The sequence below is a fragment of the Anabas testudineus genome, chromosome 17, assembly GCF_900324465.2.
Source record: "Anabas testudineus chromosome 17, fAnaTes1.2, whole genome shotgun sequence".
Lineage (NCBI taxonomy): Eukaryota > Metazoa > Chordata > Actinopteri > Anabantiformes > Anabantidae > Anabas > Anabas testudineus.
In genome coordinates, this window is record NC_046626.1 from 10,209,808 (window position 1) to 10,225,418 (window position 15,611).

At 42.2% G+C, this 15,611-nt stretch overlaps 2 protein-coding genes across 2 annotated transcripts in view; one reads left to right on the plus strand and one right to left on the minus strand.

Annotated features, from left to right (window-relative positions):
* ece2a (endothelin converting enzyme 2a) overlaps positions 1-7,660 on the minus strand; it is a 57,358-nt gene extending 49,698 nt beyond the window's left edge. Inside the window, exons 1-2 of the mRNA XM_026373816.1 lie at positions 7,421-7,660; positions 6,617-6,781 (exon numbers count right to left, since the gene is read on the minus strand). Coding sequence (XP_026229601.1) covers positions 6,617-6,776 — 160 coding nt within the window. The 5' untranslated portion in view covers positions 6,777-6,781; positions 7,421-7,660. The remainder of the gene's footprint in view (positions 1-6,616; positions 6,782-7,420) is intronic.
* Positions 7,661-9,745: 2,085 nt separating this feature from the next.
* Positions 9,746-15,606, plus strand: map6d1 (MAP6 domain containing 1). Its single transcript, XM_026375155.1, has 3 exons — positions 9,746-10,298; positions 10,865-11,183; positions 14,921-15,606. The coding sequence occupies exons 1-3, from the start codon at positions 9,763-9,765 to the stop codon at positions 14,996-14,998; spliced, it is 933 nt and encodes a 310-aa protein (XP_026230940.1). The 5' UTR covers positions 9,746-9,762; the 3' UTR covers positions 14,999-15,606.
* The last annotated feature ends 5 nt before the right edge of the window (positions 15,607-15,611 follow it).

Genomic DNA, 15,611 nt, shown 5'->3' on the forward strand with positions numbered 1-15,611 from the left:
TCCAACCACCACGCATTTACACAACACACCTCATCTGATGCATTTCCACACGTCCAGGTGAGGCCGGAGGAAGGCACTGCATACAAAACAACCTCCAACCTGTCTTTGGTTTGTTGAGCAGCTACATTTATCACTGCTTTACCTCACTGCCGACATCTGAGCTGATCTGAAAAAAATACAGAACCACATTTCGACCTTAAACGATCTTCAGTATTGTCAAGTGCAAAGGCACAACATGAGTCTGATTAACATTATAATCTGTCAAACCTTGTCAGAGCCTCTGAGACCATGCAATTAAAAGAAAAATGAGGTTGCTGTTAAATACATAAAAGGGATATATTCCTTAAACATGAATAACCTGGATAGCAACTGTCAGCACAAACTAGGGCAGTGACATGGAGGGATAGAGCTGACACTTGGCGATGGGCGACCATGGCTTTGGGGGGTGACCATGGCTCAGTTGGTAGTGGCATGCGTCTACAACCACCGTTGCATACCATGGTTCAATTCCCGCTTCCCCCTGATCAATGGCCACATGTCGAAGTGTCCCTGGACAAGACACTGAAGCCCAATCCCTTAGTGCCTCAAAGGAGCAGCCTGTCCACAATACAAGTTCCCCACTGTGGGACTAATAAAGGTTTTTTAAAAAAAACAAAAAAAACAAAAAAAAAAAATACAATTCAGACGTGCTCTGGCTCCAACCATCACCAGGAAGGAAGAGCTACAATCAATAAAAGGAAAGGCCGAGGCGTGTCTCTCGGTTCCATTAACCTTCTGAAAGCTCCCTCTTCCTCACAGTCTTACTGCTGCTGCTCACACTGTACATGAACATACAGCATGTGCTCGTCTGTGCAAAAAGTGGGAGACACAAGAAAACAGAGGACAGAATAAGTTGACAAAGATCAAACTGGTGAAATGTGGAGATAAGGAGGGAAGGAGGTAAAAGAAAGACAATTAAAAACTGAGGAGACTGCATGAAGAGGTAGGGGAGAAAAATGGCCTATTTATTTAAAACTCAAGTTTAGAAAGGAGGCTGAGCTTCATACATATCTGGTGTCAGCTGGATCTTCTGACAGCTGCTCTGTGTTGCCAGCCACTTTCCATGCCATCAGCATTTAGCTTCTGTGTGTGTGTGTGTGTGTGTGTGTGTGTGTGCATTTCTAGCACTGCGGAAAAAGGGATGCAAGAGGATCATCACCTTAGATCTCCCTGTAAACACTGAAATAAAATCCTCCTGCTCAACCTGTACTGCACAGATTTACCAGCAAACAACATACTCTCTGTAGGTGAAGTTCCTCCCAGTTCACAACCAACAAAATCCTCCGACATGACTTAGTGGGATCAGCACAACTGACTAAATATACAGTGGTATGTGTAAAATATTCATATATCATCTGGCACTAAATATTACAGTATATAATAGACCAATTAGCTAACCCTATGTCAGGTCCTCTATCCCAGGTGCACTGATGTGTGTTGCAAAGTCCTCTTCTCCAGCTATATAAAGGCAGCTGGGCAGGCATATAGGTGCATTTCTTTGACAAGTAGTAGAAACAATGAGTAAAGAAATTTTGGAAGTGTGAGGAGGTAATAGGACGACATGATGGCATGCTGGAGGAGGGCAGGTGGAGGTAACACTTATTAAGATCTTATAATGTTCTTTAAGAAAAAAAAAACATTTTTCATCCATGGTCCTTTTAAAAATCTAATTTAGCTTTGTTTAAAAATCACCAGCTATTGGGACACCAGTAAAAACACTTCATTTTGACACTCTAGGAAACACTGACACTGTAGGAAATGTGTCATATGGTTCAGCACATTGAACTGCCACTGTGACAGACAGCTCACACTATGGTTTCCTTATAGAGAGTGTTTCTTAACATTAGGCCTGCTTCCACAGGGAGGTGATAGGTCCTTTTACAACAATAAATATCAGGAAGATATCAGATTTCTGGGGTACCGTATCAAATTTGAAGGCATCAGGAGGCTGCTATTAATATATGGGAGACTCCCAGAACTTCTGGGACAGGTCAGATGTCTGCAACAGTTTGGCAGAGGCTGGCAGGTTGGGTGGTGTAAGCCTTGCTGCATGCTGATGGATAACAGACAATGGACATTTGTGTTTCGGTTTCTTTCTTGGTTTTGGAACAGTTGACCATCACAAGATGCTAAAGATGATGTCTTGAAATGACTATAAAAACTCATGTTTATTCACTGTCTACTTTTTCTAGAGCTTTCAAAAGTATCTTCATCAGCAGACAAAGACTTTAACTACCACCTAATAAGTCAGCCTGTGTTAAACATGTCATTAGACAACTTTTTCCAAAGTTAAGAGTGAATCATTCCTTTCAATGATGACAAGGAAACTTTGGTTCCAAAACTGGAACCAACCAAATGTTCAGTATTTCCAGTTAGCAAACTAAACACAAACAGCGTCATTTCAACACATGTAACACAGATAAGTCTAACCTATCCAGAAAACCCAAAACTTAAAATAAAAAAACTGCTGACAAAGCCAAATCTGTCTGTTGCTAAGTACAAATCTGAAAATATGCTGTACAGAGTATTTTACTACTGTGTCTGCAAGATTTCAGCAAGTATTCTTGTCTAACTCGTTACATCTTACCATGCAGAATAAAAAGTGTTTTACTGTAGAAATGTCAGCACTGATGCCAAAAGTCACATACACAAAATTTAGTAAGCTTTAGTGACTCTGGAGGTTTTGTGTCAGGTCCTCTACACTAGGTGCACTGATGTGAACATGTACACAGCATAGGCCCACAGATACTCCCAGGATACCATGACACACACACATTGCAACCCGACACACTGCAGGAGAACATAGCCATTACATCATCACCCCTCACCGTGGGGAACAAGGCTTGAGAGCTGACCAGTGGGAGACATGGGGTCATTACATCACTGGCAGCCGCCTGGAGCAGGCATTAAAAGAAGGAGCCATGGCTGTGTGGCAGCCAGGAACTGGACCGTGTACGGGCTAATCATTGCTAATGCTTGGTAATGTTGCTTACACACAGATACACATTCATACACACACAAATAAGGTGGAGGGTCAGAGACTGTTTGACGCAGTGCTATGACACACACCTCCCCAGGCCTTTGGCTTACCATGCAGCCAGCCCAGCCATTAATGAGCACAGATACGTCACATTACGAAGCTGTCTGAGACACACACACAAGGTGCTTTAAAATAAAACAACATGTCTATCAAGGCTGGAGTCTGCACTTTATTTAAAAGCTCAAATGCACAAGAAGCATTTTCATCTCACACACTCCTGTATCATTGAAAGTGAAGGCCTATTAATAAGCCATCACACTTTAATATTTATGTTAAGTCTTTTACTTCTGTCTATTATATCATTGTTTCAGGGGATGTTACTACATTGTAGTCTGCAAATTAGCCAACTTTTATTTCTATTATTTTAAGCAGAAGCAACACTGACCTAATGTCAGTGTGGTTGAAGTGGGTGTTCGAGTAGGTAGTGCAGCTTTTAAACAGGATATGCTACTATAAATGTTTGTACCACCTTGTTGATCACAAGGGGCCGGTGGATCAATACTGCACTCCTTTCCAGAACTCACCCTTACATAAAAAAACACTGTAACCATGGATCTTCATTTAAATACTCATGTGAAGTGAAGTGAAGTTAATAATTGCAGAGATTAAGAAATGCCAAACAACATGGGCGGTGCTCCTTTGATAATATATTAAGTATAGAGAAAAGGAAATGCTGAAGAAAGTTTCGATTTTGGTTACAAATCCCATGAAAAGACCAAAAACTAGTCTATCTGCTCTCAGACCCAAGTCCAATTATTTGTAATGAAGATGTAGAACCTCACAAACAAGTCACAAAATTTATAGTTTCATTTCCTCAAAAGTGAAATCAAGTCCTGAAACAGTACACTGTGTATTTGTTGGGTGGTAGATACGGTGCACTATTGAGCCTCAAAATAGGCTACAGAGCCAGTTCATAGTTGTAAAAGAACATTATGTGTTGGATACACGGAAAATACTTGCTAGTGGGATTCATTCCTTTCAGATTTTAGTACTTTCATAAGTTTGTTGACAATAACATACTACTGCGATTAATGTGTACAGTTATTAAGACAGTGATTATCACACGTGCTTGCATTGTCTTGTATTGTATTGTCTTCAGATGACCACAAATCTGTTGTCATACACAGACTGTGCACAGACAGGGCTGAGTAGGAGAGAATAATACCAAAAGATGTAGGTTACAAAGGAGGTGGGGAGAAAAAACAGGACGACGGGGAAACCAGTCTCTCCAGATACTAGCAAAGGCGTGGGAAAGAAACTGGATTGGGGGGGGGGGGAGTGAACGGGTACATAGACAGCAAGATGCACACATGACACTGTACAACAAACACAGCACAAAGACTAAAACAAAGACACTACAACTGCTATCAGCAGGCAGCAAGAAAGTCTCATCTAGGTCTCTTCTCTTTCTCTCTGTACACATTATCCTAATGGAAATTACCTTCATCTGAGACAGTTGAATGGTACAAACTTGATTAGTTATTTACTTCTTTAACTCTCTTTTCTTTATACACACATGCACAAATTGCCTCTTGAGCCTTTCTTTACTTCTTCCCTCTCGTCCCTTCTCTACACTAACTTACTGTCTGCCCCCCCTATAGTAACGGTTATTTATTGTGTCATTTTATACGAGCCCATAGACCTACTGGATTTACAGACTAGACAAGAGAGGATAGTAAGGAAATGTGTACAACCATGGAAAGAAATTTGTTCATGCATGGTCATATTTAAGTGCTGCCAAGAGCTCTTCATCTCTGTTTAACGTCTTTATGCCAGGCTTCCCTATAAAGCTCCTCACTTGTGCGTATGTGTTATTGAAGATGACACCAACACGTGCTGATGACAGAAACATGTGATCTCATGATTTATTGCTTGAAAGAAGCAAGCAATAAAGAAGGAAAGGTGCCCTTCGAGATAAGAGCTCTCAAGTGATATAATGGCTCTCCTTTGAGTTTAAATCAGTTTGCAGAGAGTGGTCCGTCCAGGTCCTGCTTTCTGCAATGTAACGCAGCAGAGAGGCAAGAGAAGATATTTTACGTGTCAGACTCCAGAGTCTCTGAGCCCACTCACGCCTCTGCTGTAGGTGTGCCTATGACGCACATTGAAAAAGTGAGGCTGCACGCTATCCTTGTCTGTCTGTCAGTGTTCTCACTGTGTGCTTCAAAATACAGTTTTTGAATAGCAGGGGCCAGACCATCCTCATCCTGAAAATAAACATGAAGACCTCCAGGTATAATAAAGTTGTCAGTATATTAGTACTGTAGGCTTGCAGGAATTAGACAGCAGCAAAACATAGACCTTTTTGTCGAGCAAAGAGTGCCAAACTTCTGACAACCTCACCAGTCCTGCTTACAAACACACACATGCACACAGCAGAAAGCCCCTGTCACTCCCTGACACAAATTTAACAAACCGCCTGACACACACACAAACATGCCCAAAACACTGTGCACAACGAAGCTCACATCAGAAAGAAACAGACCAACACAGCCCTCTATGCCCCTGCGGAGGTATGACAGTCACAACAACAGAAGTCTTAAAAGCCTGAAAGCTTGTCATGTGCAAAAGTCTAAGCAGTAAAAATAAAAATAAAAATTATAACAAAAATAACTATTTAATATGCCAAAAATGAACATATGAACTCTTACTCCAGCTTTAAACATAGAGTAAATCAATATTTAACAGCAGCACTAAAGAATCTCTGCTAATAGTAGAAATTCCTCCACCAGCTAACAGGTCTATATTTTGCATCGCTCCAATGTTCAGGTGCATTCAGCCAAAACAAGTTTAACAGATTTGCAGTAACACTGAAGAATTAGTACTGCAGGTGGTGTCAAGTGCAAGTGAACAGTGTTTATTTGTGATAAAGCATTGCCATCTTGTGGACATTTGCAGAATTTGTACAGAAAATCAACTATAATTCACAGAGATGTTTTTTTACATAAATAACTCTAAACACCAAGGCAACAGGTGTTTTTTTCAAGAATCTTACAGCCACCGAGGTCCAGTCTAATATATGTTAAAACTAAAGAGCAGGGACAGGTAATGAATTGTAATAGAACTTCTGAAACCTCTGTTCCTTTTACGTCAAATGACAACATGCGTTTTAATATCTCAGTTGAACTATCAAAAAAAGTACTAGTATTGAAATTTTGCCTTTTTATTTTTTTGGTGTCACATCTACTCATGTGTTTTTGTATCTGTGTACTCAAGTCACGTCCACCATATCAACACATGAGGATAATTCTCTGCACACAAATGTCTGAAAGAATTTACTAACAGTGATAAGTGATGCTAATGACAGCACTGACAAGCATGATGAAGGTATCTGACACTCATTATGACAAATAGTGACAGGCATTGTTCCCTTTACTTGACAGCAGAAGGAAGAAAGGTGGGAAATAAGGGAAAGAGGGGAGAGCTCTGTGTGTAATTGTAATCCAACAAATGGTGACAATATCATAATAGCAATAATAAGGACAATTTGGTTTGTTTTGTGATGGAAGCTGTAGCATAAAACAGTATAAAACTACTAACCAAGTATCAAAATCGATTCATCTTTCTTGACGTATTTTTCCAGAAGGTGCTTGAAATTGGAGAAGCTGCCTAACCAATCATAACACTGCTCTGTCTTGTATCTTTCATCCCAGTACTCAACATCTTTGTACCTCGAGTTGTCATCTGGCAGATAGTCCATGGTTTCTGTAAAACAGTGATGTGACAAGATTTTAAAAATCGAATTTTTGTATATTTCGAAATTAAAAACTTTTGTTGTAGTTGTTCTGCAATATTTTCAAGTTTTTAAAGTGAATCCATCCATCACAAATGAAGAGAAAATTAACCAGAAACAATTATTTTGATATTTTGAAGTGGTTGTTTTAATGCTAATAATAATAATAATAATAATAATAATAATAATAATAATAATAATAATAAATGTTTTCTGTTAATAATTGTTATTTGTTAATTTATACAATAATCAGAAAAAGATCCCACTTTTAGCCCTGGAAAATTGTGATGGATGGATGGATGTCACCAGTCGGGATATGGCAAAGGCTCATGGTTAATAACCTAACGTTTTAAACAATCTTCTAATCAGAAAACAAACACATAACTAAGTTTTGTTTTGTTGGAATTGTTGATGCGCTTGAACCGCCCTCTCTCTCGCCGTACATATCTACCGCGCATGCGTCGATGAGTGTAAGCTGGAGCGCTGTGTTGTGCGCAGCTTTCTCAATAGTTTATTTAATTCCTTTAAGTTTGACGCTACTTGAATTGCGACCACAATACACCTACATAGGATGGTCTTTAATTTCCCATTTTTATCAGTCATTTACTTACGAATTCCACGTCGAGGCCAGCGGCTCTGTGATCAGTAAAAAAAGCCGGTTCTTGAAAATCCACGTGTTGTTTCTTCACAGGAAGCTGCTGCAGACTGTGTCAGTGCAGCTGCTACAGACGTGTGTCCAGCAAAAATAAAGCCTGGTGGAGAAATAAAGGGACTGAAACTCAAATCTCAGAGGCCTTTGCAGAATCCGTTTTACAAGATTCACACGTCCTCGCTGCTGTGTTGTCTTTCTGGTTTGTAGTGATTCTTACGAGAAGGCGGAGCAAGATGAATTAACACTTCCGTGTCCGACGCACGCTGCTTTCAAATACTACTACTACTACTACTACTACTACTAGTAGTACAAATACTACTGTGGGAAATCTCCCAGATCTCGGTGCATTCAAGCGACTCTTTAGTGAGCGTCCAACGAACTGTTCCTCATGGATTTCCTTTCTTAAATAACATCTAGATTTTAAACAATAAAAGGTCATAAATTGTATTTAACAGTGTATTTAACATTCTGCAGTTGTTGTTTAGTCTACTGTTATTTCTCACTTGAGACTATAGAGGGCAGAAGAGGCGAGAGTTTGGGTACAAATTTATTCTTATCATTGGTCCTAGTCTCTGCAGATTTTATGGACTTTTACTGTAAATGGCTGCAAACTGTTTTCACAACAGCCATTGTCCAGTTGCACCAAGGGTATGAAAAACAATATTAAAGAAATGGACAAAACCTAGATATTCATAATAGCAATACAAGTACAAGTGATGCAAATCACATCAGTATTCCCCCAAGAGATGTAAATGCACCAACAACAGAAATTTGTCATCTGGTTCAAAATTGCATGTGACATCGAGATTTACCACAGTGCAAAATTGTGAAATATCACAACCCATCATGCCAAAATTTATTTTAGACTCTACTCCAAGTAGTAATAGCAGATTAGTTACATTAGTTATTCTAGGCTTTTTGAAAATAAATAATAATAATACAAATCAAATAGACCCAGTTGATATTATTTATTATAATATTCCTGGTTCACTATATTGGAGAGTGATGTAATATTTTTTTCCTGCAGATGATTGTGTCACTGGAAGGTTTATACAAGTCACAATGTAAACACAATCACCTCGCTTCATTAACTCCTGCTCAGTCATCTGCAGCTAGCCGTGTAGTTCACATCATTTCTCTTCTACAATATGTATCACACGCGCAGAGAGAACCTGAACTTAAAGACTATAATCCTCTTCAGAAACAATAGTAACAGTCTAATAATCGGTTATCTCAGAAGAACCAGAGCACTTCAGAGTCTCTTCATCATTTTCTATTACCACTTGACTTTGTTGAGGATGATTAGGTGGCTCAGTGCATTAAGAGACTATACGCTCATAGTGTCCAGATTTACAGTCTGCCCTTCTTTTCGTTCATTTTTTTACTTGAACATCTTTGTCTGGCTGATGTTGATGAATCCTGGATAAACACTGAGTGTGCATATATAAATAATAATAATAAATATTGTCACCTTTAGATGATACGGGTGTCTATGGGCTTATCGTTGTTCTCCCTCACATAACCTGATATCTCTACTGGGATATAATGTCAAACCTGTTTGATTCACAGTGGGTCTCATTTTAAAGAAACAGTTTCCCATGGTTCACTGTAAATTGTAGTGTTGTGTCTCAACCTCGTGACCTTATTGGAAATGACCAGGTTGATGCAACATGTGGCAACGAGCAGCTGTGAGCACATTATAAAACCTCTGCTCACACCTTCAGCTGCTGAGCCTCTGGTCTCTTGTGTTTGTGGACCACAGTGGCACAAGCTGGAGGCTGCATCACAATTATGTAACCTCCCAGCAAGCCGGCAACAGTTCAGGTACATTAATTTCACTGATGGCGAGTGGAGGAGCCGTAACGCATCTGCTGCTCGGGGCTTTTAATCGCACGAGTGGATGCAGGTCGTGGAGAAAAACGGCGACGTTTCGCTACTTTTGGAGCCAGTGAGACGCGCGGACGCTCGGGATCCGGTTGGAGATGCGGAGAATAATTTGCCACAGATTCCTCTGCATAGTGGAGGCACTACAGACCACGTGAGAGGAATATTTATTGACGGTCCCCGACAGACCGGCTCATCTCTGCTGGCACTCCTCTGCTGCTGACATGGACTGTTGGACGCAGAAAACTCTCAGCATCCCAGAACCGGACGTGGAGAGAGGGCGATACTCTGTGTGAATGTAACCTTTGATCTTTGTGCCGGTTTCTGTTCTTCTTTTATTTGATTTCTTTCCTTCTTCTTCTTCTTCTTCTTCTTCTTTTTCTTCTCTCCTCCACAAGTCTGCCAGTTTAGTGGGGTATGGCTTGGCCGTGCATCAGCAGAGTGTGCTGCCTGGCTCGTTTTTGGAACCAGTTCGACAAATCGGACCTCTCCGTCCCGCTCACCATCCAGAACTATTCGGACATCGGCGAACAGGAGGTGCGCTCCGTCACCAAGCAGGTTTGCGCCTCGGAGCGCGCACTCGGGAATAACTGCTCACCCCCGGACCTGCGTGCCGCCGGCTCCCCTCAGGCGCACACAGACGGTCCGGAGGCCAGAGGATCTTTCAGGGCGCGAAAGGAGCCCAGCTACAAGCCCCGGGAGGACTACCACCCGCCCGGAGTGCCTTTCCCCAGTGTTACCCAGTACAAGCAGGATTTCAAACCCTGGCCCATTCCTAGGAAGGAGAATTTCCCCTGGATTAGTAACGGAGGCAGCAGAGCGGACAGTGTGTCGGACAGCCCGGTCAACAGTTCCCACAGCCAGGCGCAGCATGGGGAGAGAGAGGAGCGGGGCAAGGGGCAGAGGCTGGGGGAGCGGCAGGTGATGGAGGAGAGCAACACCAGCTCCTACAGGTAGGACTTCTTTCAGCACCTGTCGCTGGCTGTTGGAGCAGAGCTGGGAGCTGCAGATGCGCTGATGCAAGCCTTCATGCGTAATTATATGCGCTTTATTAATAGCTCCCCGGCTTCAAGGGTCGACCCAGTAAGACTGCATAAAGATGGAGGTCATCAATAATTCTCTCTCACATTTTATATTTATATATGGGAGCGATAAAGTATGAATCTTTGATTTCTTTTACCCTACTTTTCTTTTTTATGTGGATCTCAAAAACTTTCTGACTTGAAACCCTTTAAAGTGAAGTTGACTCATGACCGGCTCCACTGTCTATAATTAATCACAGACTAACCAAATGTTCACTTCTCAGATACTTTTATTTATATAACCAATTCAGTGTCTTTATAAGGTTGCAAGAGATAACTTTTAAAATGTAGTTTGAGGTCTAAATACACCTTACACTACACTAAACACTTAAAATAATAATAAAGTTTCTCATTAAACCAAGACCTCGGTCTGGACATACAGACTTTTGCCTGTACTGAGTCTTTATCATCCTACTGATGCATCTGTCTTCATTCAGGCAAGAGTACAGGCCTTGGACGGGGGTGAGACCTGCCAAAAGTGCCAGGAAAAATCCTCCAACTCAATATTCCAGCCCAGGGACAGAGGCCACCCACGTCCCACGTGAGACCAGCTACCAGGCTGCCTACAGCGGGGAGGTCCACAGGCCCACAGGGCTGCATCAGGCAGAGCACATCATCCCATCTGCTGCCTCCAACATACAACCTGCTACTGTCCCCCAGCCTTTCCCCTCTTCCCTGCAAGCTGGCACTTCACCGAGCCCCCAGCAGGTCATCCCGCCCGCTAGAACCGAGCCCAGTGGAACAGCCAAGGCAGAAGTAAGCAAAGGCAACACTGATGTTCAAACTGTGTATTTTAGTGAAATGTTCAAATGTCAGTCATTCAGCTGGAGCGGCCAAGACTGTAGGCTTCTGAGACAAACGCAGGTTCAAAGAGTTCATCAAAAGAGCTAGGGGGTTTAAAATGCACGCTCCTCCTGAAAGTCATCTTCACTTATCTCCCCGGTGGCCCGGTGCTGTTGGGGCGTCTCAGGAAAGTGATGCAGCATTCTGTCCCTAAGCAGCTCAAAGTGACCCAGCTGTTTAAAACAGGCCATGTACTGTGTTAGATAACACTCTGCTGGTGCTACATTCATTACTCTGACCTGAATAGAACAGGCTTGATGAGAACAATAAAGTAGACGGGTATTTCTTCTGAATGTGCTCCATTTTGCTCTGAAACGAAATGAGGCATTAGCATTGAAAGTGAAAATGGCTTTTTTACATTTTAAATGAAATACACACAGTTTGATTTAGCTTTTATTTCAAATGTATATGTATTTTAAGTGTGGCCAGAAAAAATCTGAATAGATTTCTTTCATTGTGGTTTAGTGACATAGTTATAAATAATGAAACAAAGACAGAAGCACAAAGAGACAGATGTACGGCCTGATTGAAATGTGAAGCGAAACTGCAACGAGAGAGAGGATTTGCTCAGGAAGCAGAGAACTCATCAGTTCAGGCAGGTTGGTCCAGATTACCGGAGGGTGAACTGAGCGAGGGGCTGACGCTCGGGACAGCTGTTGCATGACAGTAAGTGAGACAGGTTTTGGGAATCTCCAGAGGTTTAGTGCCATCCCTCTTCCCCGCTCACACTGCCTGGTGCTGTCCGTCTGTGGAGCATAGGGGGTACTGGGACAGACCAGGTCAGGCTGCTTTGTCTGTTTGCAACCTGTTGCCGCCGTTGCCCCAATAAAGTATCATGTGTTTATGTGGTGAAAAGCTGTGTTTGCCTTGATCTGGTGTGTCAGGCTGTTTAAGTTTCAGGAAAAAGTGATTAATGCAACACAAAACAAGATGACCTGATTATTTGCATAGTTTTCTGAATAATGACGTCTCTATTAAACTATTATGTCAGTCAGTATCCTGTCTGATGGTGATGGAGGTCAAAGTGAGGGATGTCAATAGCAGGACACAGGCTCTATTAATAACACTGGCCCAGTTGGAATGACAGTTCACTGCACTCTGAGGCAGGATGTGCTGCTGGGAGCGCGTTCGGCTGTGTGACTGAAAACTGCAGTCGATACTGAACGGACACACACTCACATGTACATTGTGCGATTTTTCATCAGTCATACCAGACTTTGCCACAAACCAGCCTGGAAGAAATTCAACTTGATCTTAGATAATCCACCCCGGTCAGCGACAGCCCACTCACTGCCAACTCATTATTGACTCACCAGCCCCCTGCAGAGGTGTCTGACCAAGCATTACACATCCTACTCCACTATGCATTACACTGGGTCACGCTCAGTTAGCGATGCCATTCTGTAATACATGACCACACAATAGTGTTTTATTGGTGCCCAACAAAGCTTCATCATTTGATTACAGGAGACAGACTGTATCTAATCATAAAAAAAGATGTAAAGTCCCAAATAAGCTGCTGAAATCAATCCGCTCTTCATGATAAAGGAGTTGAACAGCCATGTAATTCACATTGCTCACATCAATCCCTCAAATTGTATGTTCCCCCACCTCTAACAGATAAAATCCATCTCAACAGATAAAAGCCGTCTCTAATTTTATGACATGGAGCAGACAATGACACATTAATGCTTTTTATGTGATGAGAGAGCTGTGAACTCGCTGAACTCGCAGACCTAATTTAAAACATCCCAGTGAGAGGATGCGAGCTGTCAGATGAGAAAATGAAAATCTGTTAAACCTGAAGCCCAGCTTGTCCAGCTTGTTTAGCTCTTAACTCTCAGCATTGTGTGTGTGTGTGTGTGTGTGTGTGTTAGGAATGAGGTCCGGCAACCACAACACAAGGCAAACAGATTTGTGAGGATGGGCTGTTTAATCCGCAGAGTGTGTCAGGGATGAGCGAGACAAAACCGCTGAATGGGGAACACATTTAGCATGCAGAGTGGAAACCTCAGCAGGAAACTGTTGGTTGTTTTGTAGTCAGCTTATAGGAAGTGGTCTCCTGAGATTTGGAACTGTGCTTTCTGAGCTCGCAGGCAGCCCTGCTTAACATCTGAATACAATGTAAAACAGTGCCGTGTCTTGATTCAGCAGTGACGGTGCAGGTATGGAAATGCTGCTCACAGTGGCTATAAACAGGAGGTTTAGGAAGACAATGCATTTTAAAATACACTGTTTCTACCTCTACAGTATATGTTCAGTTCATCAGTGGTGCACAGGCCAGAGTGTGACGCTCATAGGTAGCTGGCTTGTTCATTGATGCATTACTAAACGTCTGCTTTCTAAATACAGTACCTATAAAAAGTGTTCAAACTTGAAACGGGTCCCTACAAAGTCGATAAATCTCAAATATTCCCTCAGTATTCACCCTCTTTAAAGGGCCTCTCAGCATGTAACTCAGCATGGATATTTATTGATATCACTTCATAGTACAACATCTAACATTGTTTATTTACCATTCAGTAATTAAACAGGAGAAATCATGAAACTAGTTTGTTTTATTCTTTAAAACTGTGCCACACTCTGAACCCTAATTCCAGTGTTTCTAAACCTGCCCCCGTAGTTACCTCCTTTATCTCTTCACCCACTGTTTTGGCTCTCTCTCTCCCAGTTTCTCTTTCATCCTCCTCACTTCGACATCCCCAAAGCCAAACTTTCTCTCCTGTTTTCCTCTCCCCTCATCTTTCAGTTGGACCTCTTCCCTTTTCCCACGCTTCCGAGAACTACAGAGAAGTGTCCTGTGCCAAAACTGGCAGGATTCTGGCAGGAAGGATAGGCCGGTATTAGGCGCAGGGGAGAGGAAAAAGAAGGGTTAGAAGAAAGAGACAAGGATTGGAAAAAGGATGAAGAGGAGGAGGAATTGGATACAGCAAGTGATAGATAGGTAGTAGAGTAAGAGAGGTAGAGGGAAGCGGGTCGGGGGGTAGTGCACCATTTGATGGATTATCTGTTCAAGTGCGATGTTGCACCAGGCTCCAGTCTTCTTTGGCACCAATCTAATTTAGGAGAGAGGCAGAACTGGCTGCTACACAGAGCAGAAAAGACAGAGTGCGTGTGTGGGAGGGGGAGGAGGTGAATACACTCACACACCGATCTGACTTGCTGAACGTGTAATGCCTTCCCTGCCACCCACAGCGCTGTAAAGTCGCATTCAAAGTGCTGCCGACAGTCTCAGGGCTCCACATGTCCGGTAAAAGCAGCTTTTACACAACTGTGCATGTAAACTGACATACTGTGGCCTGACCCATTTTCTGTGACACATCCAATAATGACTAGACAGAACAGACTATGTTCAATTTCTTAGTGTTTTTATTTATTTGCTACAGCCCTGATCGGTTCTGGTCAGGCTTCGATGAACAGCTGCCATCAGCAGAACAGAGCAGCACTAAGCAGGAAATAGCAATACAGTCAAGACTGTGACAGCAGACCTGATGCTGTTTGACGGCACAGCCCAACCAGTCTCCTCTCATTTCATGGGTCCAGAGTGAGCACCACAGCTGCTAGCCTCTCTGGTTTCATGTGTCTGATCGCCTTAAAAGCTGCTGTTATACCTCTCTTTCTCTTTCTCTCTCCCCTCCCTGCCGTCTCAGGAACATCTGGTGAGAACCAAGCTCTCTCCGAACCCGTCTGCTGTCTTTCAAAGTGGATCAAGGGTCTTCAACATGTGACGGCTGCTCCGATTTCCCAGCATTCCACTTCAATCGGTGGTTGATTGATTCAGTTTTAAGGAATCAGCAGGGGAATGCTTTTGGTCCATTCCACAACACAAGAATCTATGCAAGGAAATGTAATGTTGTGAAGCCTGTGAAGCTGAAGCGTGGCGATGGATAGATAGACCCCCCCCACTTTTACACTCCTTTATGCCCCCTGTTGCTATGGCAATGAATATGCACGTAACAAAATAGTTTAAAAGAAAAAAAAAAAAGACTTTTTGTTTTTGCAATTATAGACGCACAAGAATCTGGCTGCTGTGTGTGTGTGTGTGTGTGTGTTTGTGTGAATCGTGAGTGTGCACCTGCTGATTTGTCCTATACTTGTACATAATGTTGAGTCTGCTCCAATAATGAATGTTAAGGTGTATGCTTAGAGCGCTCTGCTGCCCTTCAGTGTTGCTAGAAATCTGCTTGAAAATAAGTTATTTCCTCAGTATTCAATTAGTTTACTGTTTGGGGAAAATACTCTTCAGTCTCTTATTTTGTAAAGGTATTGTTAGACAAAAAGCAAATGAACTGTATTATAAACATGTAAGTGTAATTATAATAAAAGAATATTAGGTTCTTA

Coding starts and splice junctions, on each gene's coding strand:
- map6d1 (XM_026375155.1), top strand. CDS start 9,763: ATGGCTTGGCCGTGCATCAGCAGAGTGTGCTGCCTGGCTCGTTTTTGG. Junction 10,299..10,864: donor AGCAACACCAGCTCCTACAG/GTAGGACTTCTT, acceptor GTCTTCATTCAG/GCAAGAGTACAGGCCTTGGA. Junction 11,184..14,920: donor GTGGAACAGCCAAGGCAGAA/GTAAGCAAAGGC, acceptor CTGCCGTCTCAG/GAACATCTGGTGAGAACCAA.